The sequence below is a fragment of the Phasianus colchicus genome, chromosome 2 (genome assembly GCF_987193195.1).
Source record: "Phasianus colchicus chromosome 2, bPhaCol1.hap1.1, whole genome shotgun sequence".
Classification (NCBI taxonomy): domain Eukaryota; kingdom Metazoa; phylum Chordata; class Aves; order Galliformes; family Phasianidae; genus Phasianus; species Phasianus colchicus.
The window spans coordinates 26,992,653-27,017,681 of NC_143437.1; the positions used below are offsets into that span (position 1 = coordinate 26,992,653).

Here is a 25,029-nt window from a genome sequence, read left to right on the forward strand (position 1 = left end):
TGTACAGGTAACAGGACAGCTGACTTTTCAACCAGCCATCACCTTCTTACATTTGATAAGTAATTTTCTAAAGAAAAGAACAGCTCTTAAGAAAATGCTTAGTGGCAGCATGGTGATGACTTGAGGCCAATCCACGAACCCCATAAGCCCCATTCAAATCTAAAGTATCATGAGATGCTCAGTGAAAAATCGCATGATGCCCCTCCTCTACAATCTAACAAAGAATTAGCCTTCATCAGCTTGAATATCTGAATGCACCATCAAATAGTCCTGTTCTCTAGTGCAAGGAGCTTATCTGGTAAAGACTGTGTAAGAACCTTTGACATATAGTAAGTACAAATCAAGATATTTCTACAAAAAGGATCTTACTGGATTTTTTTTTACATATTAGCTAGCTTTCATGATACAGATTTTTCTTGTGTCAATCTCTTCAAGAGATCAGATTAAATTTAGTATGAAAAAGCAGGTGGTAAGTTAATTGCAACACTGGACAGGATAGAGAAGAGGTTGAACAGGCAATACAGTAAAAGTGTGACAGAGGTGATAGATAAAACAGGACAGCAGGCTTATGAATGAAACATTTGGAGAGCTGAAAAGTCAGCTGACCTATGACCAATGAAAGACTATGCATAAAAGCACATCATTAGTTTGCATAATATGGATGAGAAATAAATAATTTTGCTTCTGTAAAGATACCTTATTGAGGATCTTCTTACCTGGATCCTAGCCACGGTGCTTAGAATGTTATTAATTAATCTTAGCTCCTCAAGAACTTTGTCCTCAGATGGCTGCAGGAGTAGGTAGGGGATGTGCCAACCACCAAACTAGCCAGCATATGCCTCACCCAGTCATTATAAATTCTGCCATTCTCATTTTGCGTTCATTGCATTCAACTGCCTCATTGAGGGGTCATTATTCTAGGACAAGCATTCAACTGCCAGTGATTAATAATACTTATTATGTATGCTTCAGAAGGGGGGGGGGGGGGAAGAGGTACGAGGTCCTGAACACCATTCTCCATAGCTACTGGCTGAAATGGATTTGTCCCAAACACACAGAAAGTCTTGCTGTGTCTCCTAACTGTTTGCTGGAGATATTGCTATAGGCATCTGGCAGATCTAGTGTCCTGGGAAGAGGAAGAGAGGAATCCTTTTGGCTGGAGGTCATTTGCCACATGGGACTGGTTCTGTCAAAGAAAAGACCGATTGGATAAACGCTGCAAGGAGGAAATTAATTCTGCTTCTAGAAATGAGGAAGAGTAAAAACATTGTCAGGCACTGATAACGGAACCCTTGGGGAAGTACCAAGATGCCTGTAAACATGAGCTGGGGAGTGGAAGCAGATGAGCTAGCAGGGGAAGGCTACTATGGATGCCATCCAGAACAAGTCAGCATGTCACTGAAGTGGTAAAACAAACTGCAGTGTCCAAGTACTGCAAGACAAAACAACCATCAAAGCTTCACAGAAAGAGAGAAGCATGCTCAAGGCAGAAGCTTCATTAGAATGACAGGCATAACTGGACTACAGAAAATTGAAGGGATGCTAAATGCCAGGGATAGAGCCTGCAGTTGGCTGCAGTGGTAGAGATGTGCATTTCTGGAGTTGTATTGGTTCTGAAGCTGTACTGCAGCCTCAGATGCCATATTAGACTAGTGATTAGTAGTGGGGAAGGGAAAAGCTTCAGCAAGCTGTTAGAAGCCTGTGACCTTTCTCACTGAGCTAAAACAAAAAGTGTTGCAAATTCTCTGTCAATAACAGGTTGAATACTTCACGTGTAAGCGTGGCAAGCCTGACCTGGGGATGAGTGGCAAAGCAAAGGTGATTAATGGCAAAAGGCATTTCCCAGCATGTCAGGAGGTCCAAGAACCCCACAAGAAACAGGAGCCGTTAATCTTGACAGTTGCAAACTTTTGGGATAGTGAATATTGAAAGACTTTCCTGTTTTAAAATGAAATTTATATTGGAAATGTAAAATATGACCGAGTATTCCTGTACATAGAGAAGCTGACATTCAGCAATAGATATGAAACTGTTCATAGCACAGAGCTTTCTCACAACAATACCAACTGGAAAGTAAGACTTGTGTATATTATGGTTGTATTCAGAATTAATATAGAATGCAGAGCCCTTGCTTCTACAAAATCCTTTTCCTGACTATAAGTGTATTTTAAGCCATTCACAGGATTTTGCAGTGCATTTATGAAATTGAAAAGTGAGCCCCTGCAGACAGCAGCACTGCGCTGGGGCCTCGGTTTGTGTCGTCATTGTTATGATGAGATTTAGAAGTGGAGCAGTTGCTTTTGAGATTACTGGGGGTTCACAACCAAAACCTTCCATATGGATGCTGTTTATAACTAGTTGCTAGCTTGAGGTCAGCTGAGAAGGCACAGAACAATTACACAGCAAAATACTTAGAAAGTGTAAGGCTGTTCTACAAAACAGCAGCCAAACAGATCCCATCTGACACTATGGCATACCAGATTCAGGCTGAAATTCCAAAGCTGGAAGTACGGTTTTAAAGGGTGCTATGCATAACTTGTTGTAAATTACTGTAGAACAGATGCACCTGTAACTCATTTAAGAAGTTGTTTATTCAGAATGGCTCTCCTGCAGTAACAGGCAGCCTGGCATAGAGCTCTTAATGAGATCCTAAAGGATTTTCAAATGAAAGTTTAGCATCTACATATCACAGGGCAGAGTGTCTCAGTTAATTTGTATTATTGCACTCCTTTGCTATTCTTTCAAGTAAACACTGCAGAACTGTGCTAATGCTTATTTTATTTCTTAACGATAATGTTCTGGAGCGTGTCTCCTTTGAGTAAAGGCTGAGGGAGTTGGGCTTGTTCAGTCTGGAGATGAGAGAGCTCCAGAGAAAGCTTGTTGTGGCCTTCCAGTAACTGAAGGAAGCTTACAAACAGGAGGGAAGATGACCTTTTACACAAGCGGATAGTGGTACAACAAGGGGGAATGGCTTTAAACTTTCTCTTTAAAGGGAGAAATTTTAGGTCATGTGTTAGGAGGAAATTTTTTACCCAGAGGAAGATGACACAGTGGCACAGGCTGCCCAGAGAATATGTGAGTGCCCCATTGCTGGAGGTGTCAAGGCCAGGTTGGATGAGGCTGTGGGGAGCAGCCCTGCCCATGGCAGGAGGTTGGAGCTGGGTGGGCTTTGAGGTCCCCTCCAGCCCAAACCATTCCTTCTGAAACTCTAGGTGTGACAGATACAGCATAGGTAACTTGCTTTGCAAGATAAAAATCCTCTTTTCATTTCCATCCTAGTATCTAGAAGTGAATAGTATTGTGAAATTCTTGGCTAGCAAATAGATTCAGCCCCAAAATGGAAAAGGGCCTTTCTACTGTGAGACATGCTGCCACGACCATGGCTGAGTTATGCATGAATTCCTGACAGGCGAAGGAGTAAATGTATACAACCATTAACTTTGCTGATACTGGTTTACAGCAAACAGCATATTAGCAGCTGCAATACATTGCCTGTTCTGGTAGGAGCTTCTATGCTTACATTTGTGCATATATTTTCCTAGAGTCATGCCCAAGTGTATCTCAAAGGCTCTTGGGAGGTATGTGTTAATCTGTTTATAATTTATATATATAAATCTATAATTTATCAACATTAGCTGGAGTTCCCCCTGCCCCCCGCCTCCCCCCCCCCCACACACTTGTATCCACTGCAAACTTCTCTTAGCCAGTGTTGCTGTGCCTTTGGAGTTCATAGAGGTCCTTGTAAGCAGTGTGCCATCCTTGAAGTGTGCCTGGCCATGCCAAGCATGAGGAGGTCCCAAGAACACACTGAGGGAAGCAACACCCACATTTTCATATTTCAGATGACATCCAGCTGAGTGCTCTCAGCAGCGTTGTTTTCATTTTTCAGTTGTGGTGGGGGAAGAACAATCTGCCAGAGCTCAGCCTACTCACAGCCTTCTCTCTGCCAAGCGTGTTCCATGGGGAATATGTGGGCAGCAGCCCCTGAGCTCCCCAGAGCTGCTGTTCAGCCAGCCCTTATGCGCCCTGGATTTGACAAGGGGCTGTATGCAGGACAGCAGTGGCACAGTCAAGCTGTTAGTGAATAGCAGTGATCGGTCCTATTTGGAGCATATCATTTTTATCAAGCGCAGCACGTGTTTTCTGCTCAAAGCAAAGCCTGGCACCAAGGGTTGCCTGGTAATGAAGGTAGCCATGAGTGGATGTCATGCAAGCTTTGACGTGTCACCTCTCTTTGAATTATCACCTTCCTCGAGTTCAAGCAGCCTGCTGGCATCACTTGCTGTTAGACCAATGGTTTTCCTTTTATGGTTTAGAGCTTTTTCTAGCTAATTGTGAAGAAGGCCATTTTTAGAATGCCTGGTACACGCATGCATCACAGCAGTGAGCCATTGCCTCTGTCTCCTCATCATGGCACTGTTTGCTTCCATCCTTTCTGTAGTACAGTACATTCTATGTTGTGAATCATTTTCATGCGAAAATAGAAAACACCAATGCTTCTGTGTTCATTTCGTAACAGACTCAAGAGCTGGCACGCTGTAATTAAGGTGCCAGGTTTAGTGGCACTGTAACAAATGGCTGCGGAGACAGGCTTGAGTGACAGCTGCAGAGAGATTTAGAGACCCCTTGAACAAATGCTTTCTAAAAACATAATTCAATTCTGGTCCTTAGGGAGGACTCAAAATAACACACAGATATGTAGTGCCAGGTTCAAAAAAGGGCTCAGATATTGTAATAATGCTGTATCTAAAGGTAAAATGAAATGCTCTTGTGCACAGTGCTAAGTTGACTATGATCCCTGTGATGTGAATGGGGGAATGAAGAGCCCCAGAATCAGTTCACACTGATTCAACCTGCGGGAGGTGGGAAGGCAGATGCTGGGATGTGGCAGCATTTTGGTCAACTTGCTGCTCTGCAGACTGGTTCTGCTGAGCTGTTCCTCCTGAACATGAGCCACTCCAGGAGCAGAGTGCTAAGTCTGACCCAGTAATCCTGCTGGATTACTCGTGCTTACTGCTACTCTAATATGGCTGCTCAACTTCTCCCCAGCCCACAGCTTGGCACCTGCCTCAAATGGGGGCAGAGAAGGCCCAAGGCTCATGCAGAAGATCATGAAGACATCCCCTTAGGTGCCTGACTTGGGCCAGGACAAATCTTCATTTTGTGATTGGAGACTTTATTGCTTTCCAGCTGCTCAGCATGGCTGTTATTTAGTCCTGCTGGAAGAAGAGGCTGTGTCAATACTTTCACTTCTGATTTAGCAAGTTCAGTCAGGTAAACTTAGCAGCTGTTTCATCTTATGTGATACTCCAGCAGTAAAATAACTTAAGCTTTCTTGAATGCAAATACTTTTTTTCCACCTTTTTTTTTTTTCCCCAAACTGGAAGTTCTATGACTAGAGAGTCATTCAGCAAGGTACAGAATGCACAGAGGTGAACCACAGCTATCTCATTACTTGGCCTTTGTAGAGCTGGCAATTGAATAAATGACATGCATGACATTCTGAAGGAAGAACTAAAATGGAGCTGCTGTGGCCTTGATTTTCATCTTTCACAGTAAATCAGGAACTGCATTACAGAAGCCAGAGGAGTCACGTGATAGAGTGCTGCTACCAACGTGATTACGATCAGCCTTGGTATGGCAAGAGCTTGAAGGTATTTCAAATTTTATACAATTGTAATTTAAGCAAGAATGGAATTTCATGCATTATGCCTGTGCCACATAGGCATGGTATGCAGTCAGTTCACCTTGTACTGCTTTAAAGTGAATACGCAGTCACACCTTGGCTCAGCTTGGAGCTGACTTCATCCTTGCTGTACCTCCTCTGAACCTGGCAGATGCTCTCAGTCCTTTCAAACCCATGGAAGGTAAGAAAGCCATATTCTTTACTTTGTCTATTTTTACAGGACATTTAACAGTGGCAATAACATGGATTGCTTTTCAGTAGGCACATCATTAATTGCCTTCAGGCTTGAAAAGTTAGGAGCAGAATGCTGAGGGCTTTAGTAGCCTTCCTAATGCACCTTGGCTAAAATCATATAAACAGGAGCCCATGTGTGACCTCCTTTCCAGCAGGGCCCTTGAGGCCATTACGAAGATGCTTCATGCAGTACAGCTCTGCGTGAGCTGTGCTTAGAAGATTGATGCCCTAATGTACTACAAAGGCCACAGGCATGGGGATAAACAGTCATGAGGGTAACAGGATATCACACACCAGCTGAGATGAAGTTACTGTTGATTGTTAGGGTGTTAATAGCTGAGCTTATTATGCCTTTCTGCAGTCATCTAAAGAGTCCCTATCCCATATTTGCGGTTACCACATTGAAGTTGAAATAGGAGAACATGGTCAGTGCTGTTAGGCATACACAGAGCTCCTATGCCTCAGGTGGCACAAGGCAATTATGTATGTTCTGCATCCCAGCTATCCATGTGTGCTTTAGGCATGGAAGTCTTCATTTGCAAAATACTTACTGGAATGAAGTAAATGCCTGAAACCCTTGACACAGCAGAACGAAACGAACTGTGCTCAAGGAGGGAAGGGTTAGATTGGATGTCAGGGGAAGTTCTTCACACAGAGAGAGGTGAGGTGCTGGAACAGGTGGCTCAGATGTTGCAGACTGGGTTGGATAGAGCCCCAGGCAACTTGTTCCAGTACCAGATCTGGAGACTGGTGGCCCTGCCTGTGGCAGCAGGTTGGAACTTGATGATCCTTGGAATCTTTTCCAACCCAAGCCCTTCTATTAGTTTTCACTACATAACTTACTGTTTATAATTATGAATACCAACAGGCAGTACAAAAGAGTTTACCATAAAATGAAGCACTTCTGTGCTTGATTGGGTGTTGGGCTTGCTTTTGCCTTCAAAATAGCAGGATTTTAGACAGTTCTAACTGCCATGATACCCACCAAGGCTACATGCCAGCAGGAGCCCTATTTTTCAGGGTGCAGAGGGGGGATGGTGTCTAATGATGTTTACTATTTCATTCCCCATCTGATAAATTCTGTGCTGAAACTTCAGCACATGCTTAATTGAATGCAGATGAACCTGAGCATATCCTTAAAAACTACTCTACCCAGACCTACCCCATAAATGGTCAAGATACTGAAATCAACTTGAGACTGCAGTGCCCTTTGGTTGAAGTGTGTAAGAGAGTGACAGGTGTACTCCAATGCTGAAATGCATACATACAGTCTTTCTAGCACATGATTTTTATGTGATTTACTTACTTTCAAACCTGGGAGCTAGAGAACTGGGAATATTTTCTGGTGTGAAGTTAATAACCTGGAAGGAAAGGTCAGTATAATCAGGAAGGTGACAGGACTTCCACATTGCCAGTTCTGCCCTGGATTCCCTACACTGGATGCAAGTGGTACAGTGGTAAAATCTAACTGACAAATACAGCAAATACAGAAAGGTTGGACTAGATGAGCTCCAGAAGTCCCTTGCACCCCTGTAATTCTGTGGGGAAAAGTAACTCACAACCTTAGAATAAGAACTTCAAGTGTTGAGGCACAAATGGAAGAAACCCAGATTTAAGCAGGTGCTTTTCTCTGCCTCCTGATGGGTTTATGTAGGCACTGTAAGTGTCCTAAGCAACCTTCTAACCATCACCCCAAAACAAAAAAAAGAGTCTGTTCTTGCAAGGTCAGGAGCTTTGTTACTGGGTACTGTATCAGGCGTTGGTTCCAGATCCCCATATTATCTTGAGTACAGAGATTCAGGACAGAAGTACTGCCCAACCCAAAACAGAGAAGACAACTTTAGAGCAGAGTTGAGAGCAAGTGAAGAGACACCTCAGCTTCACTTTGCCAACAAATAGAGTAATCCACAGAAATGAGCGTGGATCAGAGCATTTCAGAATTGTTGGAGTTCAGCAAAGAACTAAACCCACCTGCTCCGTAACTTGAACAAGGCTCAGAGGAAGCAGCAGCACCTTTCACCAAGGGAAACTCAGAAATTGAACATACACTTCTGTCTTGGGATTGCTTGCATTCCCTGGGGCAGCAGGGCAAGTAGGCATTGAAACCCTTTTACTACACTACTCAGAGCACTCTTCTAGGGAAATGAAAGATCATTATATGAAAACTGTCAAAAAAAAGTTACTGGAATATTATGTTCTTAAAGCTCAGGTGAAACATAATTCAGGTCACATGGATCCAGAGATCCCCAGAGCCTTTCCCCACTTAGACTAAGTGAGCTACAACTACTGTTGCTCTCTCATTTGTACCTACATACCTAGAAGTGCTTACCTAGTCTTTAAAACACAGGGTACCAGGGTTTCTTCTTGGTGCATTTCCAGTAGAGTTAGTATTTTCCCTGTGAAATATACTGAAATACAAAAAATTCTAAGCAGAAAGACTTGGCAGCAAAATACTAGCTTTTAGTTTGTAAATGGATATGCTCCTGCCTCCTCCTTTAGTACTGCACGTGGCCTTCACAGGATCGAGCTGGGCTGCTTGAAGAAAGTTGCATACCATGTGAACTGATGGAGTATGTGAGTTGAGTGTATTTACCCCTGAAGACATTATTGAAAATGTGAATAATCATTTCAGTTTCTCTCTACATTCATTAAACATTCCTCAAAGACTGAGGAGAATGCAAACTGACATTAGATCCCAATTGTTCTATCAGTGAAGCCTTTAAAAAGGGAGAGTAGCTTCTTAGAAAAATGATTGAAATAGCTGATCATAAATAGCACTACAGTGTGACACCATTATAAACTAACAACAGTCTGCTCTGGAAGGACTCCAGGCTCCTCCCCAGAAGCATGTCAGGTCAGCAGTAAAGCTTTGCCTTTCAGCATAATTGGCAAAGCAGAATGCCTCTGCCCAAGGAGGGAACAAGGTGCAGCTTTTTATGACTCCTCATTCAACAGTACTAACAGTGAACAGATACTATTAGCATTCCCAGTGAAAACATCCTTTTAGTAGGTACAGAAGAGAAAGTTGCATTAGAGCTAAAAAAAAAAAAGAAATAAATCTGAACACTCAATACATCTTCCCCATTCTTGTGGTATTAGAAATACAACTGCATCAGGTGTTCTCTGAACATTCCATGTTTGCTTAAGACTGTTATTCAGCAAGTTACTGCAATAGCTGCTTGCCTACGCTTCTTAAACTGTGAAGATGTGCATTTCCTAAGATGCAGAATAAGGTCTTTGAATTGATGTAGATGTTTCCAATTTACTTCACTGAGCAATGACTTGTTTTTCCCCTTAAGTACTAACATGGCAGACAGATCTATCAAACAGGCAGCAAAGAAAGTAAGGACCTTAAAACAAAGCCCATACAATTTGCGCCCATTATTTTTGTAATGCAAGGATTACAGCGAAATCATTTGATACGTCTCTTCCATAGCCAAACAGAATTGATCAGAACCTTGAAAATAAAAGCCATCATTAAGCCTGATTTCTACCAGCTAAATCTGCTGCATGTTAAATTGAGCTACTCCACAAGGGGCCTCCAGCCTTGACTGCATGGAGGTTTCTTCAGCATTCGTTCTTCTTGGGTGAAGCATTCTTAAGCAAGCAAAAGCTGCCCAAAGGTTTTCCTTAGCATCGAAGTCAAAGCTCAGCAAAGAATCAGACAAGGATTTTAAAAGGTTTCTTAGAGGCTTCAGGGGAAGCCATGGCCTGTAGGAATCCCTATGTTTGGCCTCTTGAAACTATGAATAGCTTTAGTTCCTTCATCAGATGCTGTCCAAACAGTTGTGCATGGAATGCCTCTCAACTTAGGCTGCTATTACTTAATCTTCTAGTCTTGAAGACTTCAGCTTACGGTATTCTACCTGGACTACATCTCACAGTTTCCTTAATTGCATCTCAGGACCCTCAAGTTTAAGACACTTAAATAAACACTCTCCCCTCTATAGGTCAGATTGAGAAACTGATTGCAATTTCTTTTCCAGGGAGCAGCCAGCAAAGAGGTATCACTTTCAAATTTAAAACAGCCATTTGCATCATCTGAAGATGACACTATCTGGTATCAGAATCACACTTCCTAGAAATCAGAAAACTGGGGTTCTCATCTCCATCTCAGTACAGTTCTCACTCCAGCCACAAACATATTTAATACAGAATGCTATGTGTAAGCAGAAAGATAAGGATGTATTACACAAACCCTCCACTCTCTCTCTTCTGGTTCCCTCTCTCAACCCCAAAGATGATTATCTTATTCTCTGTCAAGCACAGATTGTGTGTATCCAGCTGACCAGGGAGGTACTTTCAGAACTCACAGCCTTCTCAGTCTTGAAATACATGGCATCTTCTTGTTTCCATCACCTTCTTTGCTAACTGTAGGCCTACTTGATGTCTTCTGCAATTATTAGGAAGAGTTAGAAACACTACCATTAATCAGGCTACAGCAGTAATTGTCCATCTTCCTATAGAGAGATGGCAGATTCTGCCAGCAAAAGCAGCAAACCACAGCAGTCCTCCTACAAAGCTAGAAGGCAGTACTGCGATTCCAGAGCCATTTAGACTGCAATAGATATGGAAAGTCACTCACCCAAAGCCCTGTTCAAAGAAGGTCAGGAAGAACCACTAGCCCAGAAGTTTCAGTTAAATTTTGAACATGCAGAAACTCTGTACAACATATGCAAGTGTTCTCCTGTTCAGAGAATTTGTACTGATTGCCATTAGTTTCCACTTACCATCTGTACCTCTAAAAACATGCTCCTCCCATTCTGCAGAAAGTACCAGAAAGAACTGCAACCTCCATCTTCCATTTTAACTACAAGACTTCAGTATTTGACCTAGAAACTTTTTACGTATCAGTAACACAAACATTTACATTAGAATCAAGCCTGCTCTTTCATTAGTTACAGAATGCTGAACAGTGAGCAGCTGAGTGTTAAAGCCATCTTCTCAACCTACTTATTCATAGTCTTCACCCATTCATTGTATGAATGGCAACCATCTTGGCCAGGGCAGTCTCTCAAGCAAGTGAGGCCCCTTCTTACTCCAAGTTAGACACCTTCAATTGCACACTGAGATGTAACAGAGGACTGTGGCTTAAGACGATTTCCAGGCTGCTGAAAGACACTGTTTTGGCAAACAGGGCTTCCAGTCAGATCCTTGCTTACATTCCTTACCTTAGAAGTGACACTTCCAGTAGTCCTACAATTCCGAATCTCAAATGCTGATTCCAGTACCCTGTCAAATTCTCCTCATCCCATACCAGTTAGAAACCAACATCTTATATCCAGGTGCTAAGCCACAGGATGAGTGCTGGGTAAATGGCCTTTCCAGTTCCTCGTATTTGGCCTCCATGAACTTTGTGAACCCAACTGTCAATGCATAAACAACTTAAGGCACTCTTATGTATGCAATTTAAACACTTTTGATAAGCCCTCAAAATGGAGGTACTTGTAGTCCTTCGGAAGCTGTGCCTTTGGAGATTAGTGACCACCAACATTTATCAGGTATTTGTGCAATCAGGTACACCAGCTGTCTTAATTCTGCAAGGATCATCATATTTGAGATCTTTAAAAAGATGAGGTAACAGGTGCCAGAATCCCCAACTAAGACAACCCACAGCATATACAAAAGTCAGCCAATTCTCATCCAGGGTAGAGAGGCAAAACACCACAAATAGCCTCTTCCACGCTCTGAGATTTTGGATTTGCCCTTGGTCAAAAAGAGGTTTGTTTTCCCGTGTTAGGACACTTTAATTGTCAACAAAAAGGGATACAAGCACAATCTTGCTTACTAGCAGATCAGTAAGAGAACGTTTTCCTTACATACTTTAAGTTGACCACATCCTGAAAAGCAACAGACTCAGACATGGCAGTTTCAGAAAAGCCCAGGTGTGAGACTATGTTACCCCGAAGTAGCAGCTGATAGGGAATAAAGTCCAAAAAAATAATTAAAAGAAAGCAAACAGGTTTAGTTGTCTGAACAAGGAATTTTAATTTTAGGTCAACTATTGAACTAGGTCAACATCCAGTTCACAATGTCTACAGATAGTGGGCATAGCCAGTCACTATGTTAAGTATATTGAAGCACCAAGCTCCACACAAGACTGTAAAATACATTTTAAACTACTAGTAAGAAAGCTTCTTCAAGTCAACAATACTAATAAAGGGCCAGAGTTTACGGTCTAAGATTTCACCTTCCAAGCTCTTAAGACAGCCAATCCATCGCGTAAGCAAATCAAACTGCTACATACTGAAACACAGAGCAGCAACTGTATTGAACAAATCCTGTAAATAATTCAAGGATACATTGAAACAGTATGGGTAAATTGTAATTTTTTATTGGAAAACAAATATACAACTTGGAATGGATTTGAGGCAAATCGTGCCATAAGCAGATTTTTTTTTTTTTTTGAAAATAAGTGGCTAAACAAAGTTTAAAAAGCATAGTAACAAGAGGAGAAAATGTTTTCTGGTACAGGACCAGCAGTACAAAAAAAATTGTGTACGAGTACCTGGATAATACACCCGTTTTGCATTAGTGCAACTTTTAAGATTCATATTGTTGACTGTCAATCGTCCACAACGTTAAGACTCCACATTTCAACAACATGTTACAGGTATGGCCACAAACAAGTTACTATGAAGTAAGTCAGAATACTTTCTACAGTGCATTAGCCACATACGCTATTCACGTGGTTTTATCCTGCAGTCAACTGTAGGAATCTTTAATCTCAATCAGCAGAAGCAGAATAAACTCTTATGCACTGGAAAACTAGAGTCAGCATCTTGCTTTAAATAAGGAACTGCTAATGCATGGTAAAACCTAACTTACTTTACGTAACTTGTTACACTAGTCATACCTAAGTCTTCTAGAGGAAAGCTATTTTTAAACAATCCAGATGTTCCCTCATTTAACCAACTCCATCTAACATTAGATGTGCAGAAGGGCTTAAATATCCAGAGTAAGCCACATGCAACATTTGTTACTTAGATCAATTTTCCAAAAATCAGAACAATGACAGTAAGATAAAGGAGAAAAACATGGAGGAATGGCCTTCTAATTACTATACATGCATATTCTTTTGACAGTAAGGGAAAAACCTTTTACAGATAAGTTACAAACAGAGAAAAGGCAAATAAACAATTTTGTACAAGAAATTTAACACATTCTGTACAACGTCTTCACTTCGCTGTCATCATTTGTACAAACTCTGCAAAAGGAAAGAGGTCAGAAGTTATTTAGAGAAGAACATGAATTGCAACATCTGGCCAGTGACTTGCCTCACTAGTGGCCAATTACATTTCAAAATGTCATTTCCAGTTACATTAAAAAAAAAAGACATTTCCCTTTTCTACCAGTCATGCCTATGCACCTCCTTTTAAAAAAAAAGGAAATTAACAGCTAAAGGCCTCTACTTTCATCTAAACTGTCAGTCCACCACTAAACAGCTAAACAGACTTCCAAATAAGACTGTTCAGGGTCATTTCCTGTCAACTTACAGTCACCCTTTACACACCAAGAGAGGAGTCAATTCTGCTGAAGTTACAATCAGCTACATACACAAAACAGGTACAAAAACATTGGCTTGGACATCACAGCAGAATAGCTTACATCCTACTACTTTGCCTGACCAGCTTGAAGCAACCAAACCACTGCTTACTCACAGCATAAAGGAAATCAGTTACCACAAAGTATGCTGCTTGCTTAACTTACTGAACTACAGACTCAGTTTAGCATCAGGCACAAAAATAAAGTTTTAAAGAGAAGCCACACCTATTCTTTAGGAACAGTACCCTGAGTGAGAAAAACTGGAGATACTCTAGCTTGTACTTCTAATATGCTTGGAAAGCTAGAATGAAAGCAAGCTTAGATAGCTTGCGTGCTCCTAAGAAGAGGAAAAAACTCCTCCTGCTTGCATGAGTTTATCTAAGTTTCGATATCACAAAAGAGAAGTAGAAAGTTAGTGCTCTAGCTGATTTGTGTTGAAGCTTATTTTAAAGGTTTTCTAAAGATGGTGAAATCCATGGGTATTTTACAGGCTTTTCCTCTTAATTTCTGAAATATTAAGGGAATATTAGTGACCTGCCAGAGATCAGAACATTCACTTTCCTGATGTGGTTTCAGATCAGTATTTGTTAACAAACAGAACAGTATGTGAATAGCTTAGCTAGCATCCTTATACTAATGGCTATTAGCATTAGAGAGTTTTTTTTTTTAAGCTGCATAGTTCACAGCTGCCTTACAAACAAAATAGCAGTAACCCACTCAAACCTACATATGTACTAAAAAGATGCTAGCTTGAATAGACATTAAAACTGCTGAGAGGACCTCCCTTGTGAATGCTGTCCTATTTAAACTCTGCCATTACCAGCAGCTGGAAAGTGCACCAGCATGGAAAGTGCAACACAATCTGTTAACAGCTCCTTACCTTCATAGTTTACTTGACCATCACCATCAATGTCTGCTTCCCTAATCATTTCATCAACTTCTTCATCTGTTAGCTTCTCCCCAAGATTTGTCATCACATGACGAAGTTCTGCAGCACTAATGTAACCGTTACCATCCTGGGAGGGGAAAAAAGACATGTTTATTCCAGTTGCCCTCAGGCCCAGCAACTCAAAGATTCGATTCTTAAGATCAGCACTGAAAGTTAACACAGTTTTAACCACTATCACTTGCATGAGGCAATAAAGAGCCACAAGCATATCTTATGTACTGCCTGGGGATCTCAGAGGGTAGGTGGAGATAGGTGAGAACCTTAAAGCCTCTTCCAGTCCAAGCCACTCTATAATTCTGTGACTACACTATCTTAGAGGTCTTTCAGAAAGAGCTTAACCAACACAGCCTACCTTATCATCCTACTGATGGTGATAAACACCTCAGTCATGGGCCATTTGGGTCACTTGTCTATTTCTCAGACCAGGAGCAGTTTCTCACTCTCCCACTTTGTGAGAATCCAGCATAAAACCACAAGGCCTTCACAGGCCACTTTTACACATCCCACATCCCAGCTGGGATGGAATATCAAAATACTAGTGCATATGGACTCAGAGCTGCTTTTTTCTTCCCCACGCTGCACGATACTTATGTGTTTTCTGATTAGAATTACATTTCACTTAAGAAGCTGGTAACAGTAGACAGCAATTTAAAGTGAAAGATTCAAAATATATTTATTCAATTCCCCTGCCAGCCAACAAGTACTTAGGTACCACAGCAAGCAGAACAATATAGCAGATCACTGCTGTCACCCACAGTGACTCATGTGGCTTTCAGGTACAGCACCATAGTATAACTCAACTTCAGCATGACAAGTTAACCTCTAAGTTCTAGATGGTAGGACTGCAAATACCCCTAGCTCATTAAGGAATCTTATCTGAAGTCTGAGCTCTAACAAATCCTTGTTGAGGCAAACATCTCAATACCTTGTCAAACACACGGAACGCTTCTCTAATTTCTTCTTCGCTATCTGTATCTTTCATTTTTCTTGCCATCATTGTCAGAAACTCTGGGAAGTCAATTGTGCCATTGCCTGCAAGGTAATCACTTTGTTAGAAAAAAACACTTCTCAATACTTCAGTAAACAGTTACTTATTATTAAGATCTTACCATCAGCGTCTACTTCATTGATCATATCCTGTAATTCTGCTTCTGTGGGGTTTTGACCAAGTGATCTCATCACAGTCCCCAACTCCTTTGTAGTTATAGTACCATCACCATCCTTGTCAAATAGTGAAAAAGCTTCTTTGAATTCTGTACAACAACAAAAAGAAGTTAGTGCTTCCAGTTTTCCAATGGAGAGCTTATTTAACTATTTCAGAACTACTTCTGCTTATTGGAGCAAATTATTAAACCTGACTTATATTCTTAAAAGTTGAGTGCAGAGCTCAGCCTGCTGGAACTGTAACATCAACAGAGTTGATGTCCTGATGCTGACATCCCTACTAATCTAATCACCACATTTCAGCTTGAAGAAAATGGAAGGTATCTATTTCAGAACTACTCAGATGTTTGCTACAAATCACCCTGAAGAACCCCTGATAGAGCTATTCCTTTCAGCTAGCAACTAGAATAACACATCCTCGGCAGAATTATTTCTTATGAAAAAGTAGAGGGAATTATAAAAAGCCTGAAAGCAGTACTCAAAATGCAAATGCTACAGCTTAATAGCACTTCTATTACTAATAAGAGACTATTCAATGGGCAGGGTGTAATTAAGACTCAATGTAGAGAAGCCTTCACTGCAACTCACTTCTGCTGGACAAACAACTCTGAACAGCTACTTGCAGATACAGTCCAGCACCACGGATCCCACATCTGGCCATACCTTGACAAAAAGGACCACCACTGCAGCTCTGCAGCTTTTCAGTCTATGACTATCACAGCAGCTTCAGTAATAACTTGTTCAAGGGGAAAGGTCACTGCAGTCACACTGATTTCTGTAAAGTTGCTTGAATACTGTTTCAGCCCTACTGCATCCTGAAACAGCCCTCATAAGAACTAGTTAAAAGCAGCTGCAAGACTGGCTGATTTTCAATGCTACCTCTCAGGCCCCTACAATAGCTGTACTGTCGCCAGCAATATTAATACAAGCATAACATGTTTAATTGTCTAGTCCAAAAATGGAGTTGGTTTTAATCCATGCCATCTGTTTGTCTTCAGCTACAGACCTTAAACTATTTCACTGGACTGTGGCCGTTCACAGAAAAATTACAGTTAAGCATGAAAAACTGATTTATTCCATTATGCCATTCAGATCCTTTTTCAGCACTCAAGGCCACTCAAGATCATGCCTTTGGGGAACAAGTTAGCTAAAGAGCATTAGAAATACTTTCACGAATTACAATCTCCCCTCCAACATTTCCAAGTAACCTCCTTTCCAGATAGTGGATTTCTCAGATCTGAATTAATCAAGTACAGCATAAAGCCATCACCCATTTCCTACTCTGAAACACTAGATATGAGGTACAAACTGGCAAGTGCTGGAAATGCAACTAAAAAGCGCTTTTTGTAGTTCATGGATGCAGCTACCATACCAGAACCATAGCCAAGTTCCATTCAAAAAAACAAACAAACTCTTCAACATTTTCAGCTCCAAAAGCCAGCTCTCGCTGTTCAGCACACAGGACTAGATGGAACAGTTCTCTGCACTGTGATTGTAAAAATATGGGCTTAGAAGCCTACCCAAACATGAGGCTACCACCTGTACCTATAATACCTTGCAAGCAGTCTTCAGGGCTAGGTTCCAGATAGCTTAGAGACAAATGAGTTTGCTAGGATCAGATTTTACATGAAGGAAGAAAGGGCTTTTTCGTCAAGCCCAGTAGCAATGACCATAGGCTGTTATCATTCAAGAACCTCAGAAGACAGTCTCCAACAAGCATCAGGTACTTCAGTGTTGCTTAAAACAGCCAGCTGTTAGCCTCAGCTATGGACAAAGTCAGAACACTGTAATCCAAACACAAAGCAGATTACACAGCACTGCAGCAATTCCTGAAAGTCCAAATACTTGCTTTCTACAATTCAGTAGTATATCCTGAGTACTAGAGATAACCAAGAGACAACTTGATCTTTTTATTCAAAGACGCTGTAGGCTGAAGTTATAACTACCATTCTACTCAGCTTTAGCATAACATCACCTACCTTCAGTTAATTGCTGCTGTCCCTCTTCAACAGTTTAGACAGCTATTTCCGAACTTTCATAGGTGAATGGGAATTGTTCTATGACCCACCAAAAGTTTGTAACTTAAAAATGACTATTTCAACTATGAAATGAATTTTAAATAGCTGTTGTGGTCAGATCCCCAGAGGACTACAGCACAGTAAGAACAAAGCACAGCAAAACACCATACATAGGCCTACTTGTTCTGAGAGCCTATTTAGAGACCTCTGAGGTCTGGTGAAGGAAGTACTGCTCACTACACCAGTTGCCTTGGGACAGAAAGCATCTTCAAGTTTTCTTAGCCATCCACATCAAACAGTTCTGGCCTATTTACCTTGCTTAACACAAAGCTTAACCAAAAAGAAATCCATCTGGGCTGGCAAATTCAGTTCTGAACAAAGCTACAGCTTCCATTCACATTTTGCACATCCCCAACTTGTGAAGTTAAGTCATTCATGACAGATAGGCCCAGCAGGTTTTTCACCTCAGCCCGTAACAAAAGAACTCCAGCCTTACAAGGCAACAATTTCCAGAGTTTTCACAGAGCAGAAAGAATATATGGGATCTTTAATTGCATTCTGGTGAAAAAACTGTATTTGACAAAGTCTTTTTAAACCTAGGAGAGCTGCATTTTACTACTTAAAAATTCTACTCAATGAAAGGAAGGCTGTCTATATCTTTACTACTGTTTCCTTAAGCCCACATTCAAATCAAAAGCTAAATAACTTCCCAAACTGAAATGGATTAGCAAGGGTTCAAGACTGTCACATAACTACAACCCTTGTCAATCACTTGAACTGTACCTTTAATAGGCTCCCCGTGCAAAGCACTGACCTTCGTAGCAAAGCCAAGCAGGACACTTAGACATCTGCAACTGTTCCTAAACATTCAAGCTAGGTGCTTTATAGACCAGCAGTAGCCTTGTCTTTGCATCAGAGGGCGATGGCTTTACTTGCAGACATTTTCTTCATGAAATACCACAGCTGAACTCAAAGTGACAGGCCATTATTCTTCCCATGCAGATGAAAACTCTCTATTCTAGCATGACACGCTTATTAACACCCACTTTTGGCTCCAGGAACTACTATACTATCATCACTAATCCTGAGGTAGCGTTAAGAATAAGCTTCCTGTTTATACTCCATAATCAGCCAGATCAACTAATAAAGCTTCAACAGTTAAGAACTGAAACAATGAACCATTATCAAAGCAGCAGCAGCAACAATTGATAAAGCCTGCTCCCAAACCCCTTTAAGATATGAGGCAACTCAAAGAAGTATGTAGCTGAACTAGATCTGACGTGTGCTTACAAGACAGCACCATGACAACACATAAATAGACTAAGAGCTTTCCACAAAACCATAATAGTCTCTTATGAGTTAGAGCAAGCTTCTGAAGTCTAAAAGCCACCAGAATATTTTTACTCTTAAAATTTAGCAGTTAAAGTAAAAACAAACTAGCTCACTTCTGTTTAATAGTGCCTTCAAGAACCACACCACCGCTAAATACCAAAGCCTCTCAGAGGTTGTATGCTTGAGTTGGTACCACACTTCATCAGCTGAATCCAAACATCCCCTAACATCATTTCATCTGACAACCAGGCACACAGACAGCCCAGTATTGCAGCTACACACTTGTTAGAACAGAAAACTCTAATTGGAAAGCACCTGCAGCAAGGCTGAGTTCTGCATTACCAACGCACCAATATGACTTCAGGTTACAGTTACTCAAGCTGAAATCAATCTTCAGAGAGAGCAGCGACAGATGCTAGTTTGTGCAGGGTGCAGAAGAATGAGACCAGTCTCAGGGGGCCAGTACTAACACTTGGGAGTTACATCTCTGCTTAAGCATTTCAGAGCATGTACCAGACCTTCAGAACAGTCCAAGTACACAATGCAGTTCCAAATATGGAAGATCAACTGTTACCATGAAAGCATCGTCTGCTACTATCCGAACAGCTAGTCTGAAACACCTCCACTGACAACAGGAGACTACCAAGTAAATTAGTTTTGCCTTCTGCTAGAAGAAGGCTTCAGATTCCAAGTCTTTACCACAGACTTTCCCCCATCCTCCCCCACAACCCACACACACTTGTTTGCGCTTAAATAGTCTTCACAACTTCAATAAATAGTTCCAGTGCCTACAGCATTATTCACAACTGTTTTAGCAGACAGAGCTTCAAATTCATCTTATTCATTGCTGTTTTACAGAATACAAGCCTTTAAGATTTAGGCAATAAGTAACAGCATCCACCAGTATCTCCTCAGTATTTAAGAAAGCTGGGTAACTTGCATAACATGGACTGTCACTGGATTAAGAGATGTGCCAGGTCAAGTAGGAGTATCAGCACAGCATATGAAAACCTCACCTGCAATCTGCTCTTCTGTCAGTTGATCAGCCTGCAACAGAAGAGAACATCATTACAGATGCTGAAAAATTTCAATGAAAGATACATATTTGTAGTAGCCTTTGAATCAGGTAACTCGTCCTCAGGATATGCCTACATCATTTGGAAGTAATTCCAATGAACACAGCTCAGAAGTCATCAAGATAGCCTGCTAAGAACTGGCAGATTGTCATTTCCTGACCCTGTAAATATCTGATACACCAAGAATGGATTTCCATGCACAATTACCCAAGCTACACTAGGAAACCCAAGGCCTGCAGGTCCCCCCAGATCAGTTTAAGGGGCTCATTAACACACCAGGTATCAGTGCTTCCACTAGATACTTTATATCCTGCAACAGTATCCTCCTACATCCCAAATTTAAGGTAGGTTCTTGTCTCTTCTCAGAAGTTACAAACCTCTAACTGGAAAAAAAATGTTATTCCCTAGAATTAAGTACACCCTCACTAATGGAACCTCAGGTCCAAGGCAAGATAGCAAAAAACAGAGTCCACATAACAGCTTCTACCCAATCTGGTAGTTTCCACGTATTTGCATTTTAGTTGCCTAGACTTCTTTCAAACTTAGCTACAGACAGCAATAACGTAAGGCAGCTTACAGAATCACCAGGCAAAGGCCCAGCACTACAAAGGCTTACAGTTTTGGCATCAGTAGTTAGATAAGCACCACTTCACACATTCTGTTATCTGGAACCAGTTTAAGACCAATTGAATTTGACAATAAAAACCCTCACAGTCTTCAAGGACAAATCCAACTAAGCTTCACTCTTGATAGAATACACAGGTGTTTAACAGTAGAAATGTCTTCCCTAGGATTCCAAGTCAGTTGGTTCTTCAAACAAGTTCAGGACAGCTCCATTAGAGTGACATTAGCAAGGCAATCCATTTCATCAAGCAATCTCTTGAGCTTTTTACCCCATAAAACACTTAATAGTCAAGACTTCAAAATACCAAAAACACCTTCACTGTATCACTTCAGCACTATTTCAGTTCATTCCCACTGTGATCATTTTATCAACAACCTTTCTATGATCTCTGCAATATCAATAGCATTGTTTTCAGTTGTGTTTGCCTACAAAGATTGCCCTACATATTAGCATTCTGCTAGTGTAGTACTGAGATAGGTAAGCATCACCTGCCCAGTTTTTGCTAATTTTGACATACATTACATCTCCACATTGATTAAACTGAGCTGATACTAACAGCTAAACCACTTACAAGAAATGTGTATGGTAATAACCCAAAATAAAATAGCCCAAGATAAGGGTAGCGATAAGCAGTTTCCCATACAGCCTCTGACTCATCTACTCCAGAAATCAAGATCACAACCACAAGCAACTTCTAAGATATAGGTGAGGAGGATTCATAGCTATACACTACTTACTCCCATTTCAGCAGCTGTAGGCAGTATTTCTTTAATGAGCTTCTCAAGAGTGGCAGCAAGACAAGTGAGGAAGTCATCAATTCCACATCAGGCTTTGAGAAAATGTTAAGCACCCTGCTGGACACTTAACAGAAGCCTAACAGATTTCTGCTCAGCAGGAGCGTACCACTAACACAGACACGTACCTCTGTATAGTATTTACATTTTTATCACTCAAGTGAAGAGAGTTATGTGCTACATTTCCACACGATATTTTTAACCCCAGAAAGCTGTACATCAAATGTAAGTTGCAGGAACCTAATTTATTTAGGTCAGTACTTCAGGGTTACCAAGTTGAGTCACATACTGTTTTATATAAACAGTTTTATGTAAAGACATGACATTAAGCAGTGTTTAAGCTGCTAAGTGTTCCTGAACTCTCGCAGAGACTTAGAACTTCCTATAGCCAGTAGCCATGAATTTGGATGAGCTCTGTCACTAGCTTCAATAGGCATGGCCTTTGTGAAGAGCACGGCACTTACTAGAAGCCATAGGTACAGGGCAGCTGAAAGATAAGCGAGGAGGTGGGGCAGGGCTGAACAAACACCATCTGCACTCCGCAGTGCCGGGCACTGCAGGGAGCACTGCGCAACAGCAGCCAGAGGCGGAGCCAGCAGGGCAGCCACCCACTGGGCAGCATGGAGGCAGCAGCGGCCCTCAGCCCCAACCCCCGATCCCCGTTCCAAGGTACAGGCCGCTGCATTTCTGGTGGAGGGCCTTTGGGGCTTCCGTGCCAAACTGCAGCTAGGTAGTCCCACATTACACCAGTGGCCAGTACGTGCACCTTCAGTAACACAACCTGACTCCAGTAACAGTCACATTATGACCACCTAGTGCTCCTCACTTTAGCTCAACATGTTTCTTACTTAAAGCCAACATCCATCTGCAAGCCTCCTCTGCAAAGACTTGGGCTGCAAAGGCTTCGCAGCTTGGGTACTACCTCCTCTCATGTACACTGCAGCATTTTTACTGCAGTACCTCCCCTCCCCCATTATGTCAGGGGCCTGACAACGTATCCAAGCTGCCTAGGGAAGAGGGAGTTGCAATATGCAGCAAACGCAGCCTCTGGAGGTAGTGTTTCATTACAGCCAGGGCTGCTATGCAGTAACCCCCCTGAATATCCCTCAACAGATCCACGTCTCACTAACACTGCCTGACACGGAGCTAGAGGCAAATCACACAAGAGGTAACGCAGCTCCCTTCAAATTCTGGCAGTCTGGTATACCTCACACGTGCCAAATCAGAACAAACAGCTCTGTTCTGCCACAATTAACTGAAGAACAAGAACCACAAGCACACACGGGCTAAAGTGACACCTGCAGCAGGTCGGCTTACACCGGGCACAAAGTGCTTTACTTCCCCCAACACATGCAGCACTGGCCCGAGAGCCCCGAGGCTCAGCCCGCAGGGGCTGCCAGGAGCCATGACCGCGCCTCCTGGACACACCCATTTCCACACACACAGCCCTCACTGGAAGATACTCCATTTTTGGTTCTGTACGGATGGCCGCGGCCAGCCAGCCTGGAATTACTGCTCTTTACAGAGAGCCTGCCCGTTATGCTCACAATTAAAGGAAAGGCACAAAAATCAAGCTTCAGTTCATTTAACTTCTTTAATGAAAGCGGCTGAAAAAGCTCTAAGCGCCCATCTTTCGTGTTACACAGCAGGAGTCCATAGCGGTGGCAATGAATGAAAGCAGTCAGTCCCACCGCACTGCACCTTCTCTTAGTGCACAGGTCGCTCTGAGCAGCCATCGGTGGTGGCTCTGCGACGCAATTATTTTCCGTATGTTTCAGCATCCGCTCGTTTTAATACAATAACCGAACCCGTATTCTTCTCGATTCTCCAATCCCACTTTATTTTAACTCGGCAGAATCGATTCGAATCCTAAGCAAACGCACCGCTAAAGAAAACCACACTGCGCTTGACCAAGACAATGCAGTGCCGTCCACCGCAATGACCAAAACGGGAAAGCAGAACCGCTCACCAAGAAAAAAAAGAAACAAAAAAAATAACCTCACACAGAGGAGCAGCAGGGCGGTACCGCGGCCTCGGCCCCACCGCGGGGCCGGCGGGAAGGAGGGGGGGAGGGAGCGAGCCAGCCGCTCCCCGCCGCGCTGCCGGTGCTGCCCAGGGGCTGCGGGCTGCGCAGCGCGCCGTGCCAGGCGCAGCGCCCTCCAGCCAACCGCACGCCTCCGGCCCCGGCCGCGCTCCGCAGGGGCAGGAAGCGAGAGGCAGAGCGGCGCGGGTGCCGCCGTGGCAGTGCTCTCCCCCCCCGCCGCCGCCGCTCCCGCGCTCTCCTCCCCGAAGGAACCGTTATCCGCCGCCCCCACCTCCCCCCCACCCTCCCCCCACCCACCCGACATGGCGCCCGAGCTCAGGGCAGTTTGAATTTTGAATCCGCACCAACGCCCCAGGGCGGGAAAGGGACCCGAGCGGGACTCGCCCGACGCCACTTCCTCCTACGCGCGGGGCGCCTCCGAGCGGGACCCACCGCCGCCGCCCGCCCGCCCCGCTCTGCCCGCGGCCAGCGACACCCTCACCTCACCTCACCCCACCCCGCCGCCCGCACGGCGCCTCGCCCCGCAGCCCCCCGCCTCCCTCCCTCATCCCGCAGGCGCCCCCATCACCCGGCCCTCCGCCCGCACGGCCCCGGCGCGGCCCCGCGGAACTCACCATGGTGTCTCGTCCCGGCTGCGGGGTGCGGTAGGAGCTAACGGCTGCACGGGGCGCACCAGCGACCTACCCGCTCGACGGCTCGCCTCACACTGAGCCCTGCCCGGCCGCCAGCCGTGCCTCATAAACCGCCTCACAGCCCGCGCGGATCGCTCCGCGCCGCTCCCTCCCCCCACCCCTCTCCCCGTCAGGGAACGGCGCTGCGAAACGAGTCCCGGCTCCCCGCGCTCTGCCCGCCGGGCCCTCCCGCGCTCCCGCCTCGCCCCGTTTCTGCCCCCGAACCCCCGGGACGCGGCGCTGGGAGGCGGGGGTCGAAGCGAGGAGGGTCGGACGGTCGCCGAACGCCGGCGGTGGGCGCCGGAGGGGCGGCCCGCGGGACTATTTGTCCGAGCGGAGGAGGATTCTAGAAAAAAACGCCGCTCCGCGGCAGGGACTCCGAGCGGAGGGCGCCGATTGGTGGATTCGTACCTGCAATGCGTCACTGGGACATGCACAGTCTGGGCTGGACGCGGCCCCCTCCCCCCGCCCGCCCGCAGTGCGCGGGGCCCGGCCCGGTGCGGCGGGGACGGCCTTAGGCCGGGCTGCGCTGCCGCCTGCCCCGCCGCCTGCCCTACGGCGGTCCGGCCCTGCCCGGCACCGCACGGCTCTGCGGCAGGGCGTGCCGGGGAGCGCTGCGGCGGGCAGCCGGACCGGGCCGCGGGCCCGTCGGAGGCGCCCGCCGCTGGCAGCGGTGCCGGGCGTCGCGGCTCCCCGGGGGCTGCAGGGCAGCCGCTCGAGCTGACACCCCGCCGACACGCGGTGGGTGAAGGCGGCCGGGTTGTCCAGCTTACTGATGCGTTTTCATACGGCTGTGATAGTGTAAGGCAACAAACAGCCGCCGATTTTGCAGTATGAGCAAGGCTGCCCGGCGTCTGAGAATCACGGCTTCAGGGCCATGAACGTGCTGTG

General features: G+C 44.1%; 1 protein-coding gene across 1 annotated transcript; it reads right to left on the reverse strand.

Moving 5' to 3' along the window:
- Positions 1 to 12,238: 12,238 nt before the first annotated feature.
- On the reverse strand, positions 12,239 to 24,240 carry CALM2 (calmodulin 2). Its single transcript, XM_031594503.2, has 6 exons — positions 24,082 to 24,240; positions 19,945 to 19,975; positions 15,524 to 15,667; positions 15,340 to 15,446; positions 14,346 to 14,481; positions 12,239 to 13,127 (listed from the first exon to the last, which is right to left on the reverse strand). Exons 1-6 carry the CDS (start codon positions 24,082 to 24,084, stop codon positions 13,099 to 13,101), a joined length of 450 nt encoding a protein of 149 aa, XP_031450363.1. The 5' UTR covers positions 24,085 to 24,240; the 3' UTR covers positions 12,239 to 13,098.
- Between the last annotated feature and the right edge of the window lie 789 nt (positions 24,241 to 25,029).

Coding starts and splice junctions, on each gene's coding strand:
- CALM2 (XM_031594503.2), bottom strand. Junction 15,447..15,523: donor CAATGAAGTAGACGCTGATG/GTAAGATCTTAA, acceptor ATTACCTTGCAG/GCAATGGCACAATTGACTTC. Junction 13,128..14,345: donor TGGTCAAGTAAACTATGAAG/GTAAGGAGCTGT, acceptor TTCCTTTTGCAG/AGTTTGTACAAATGATGACA.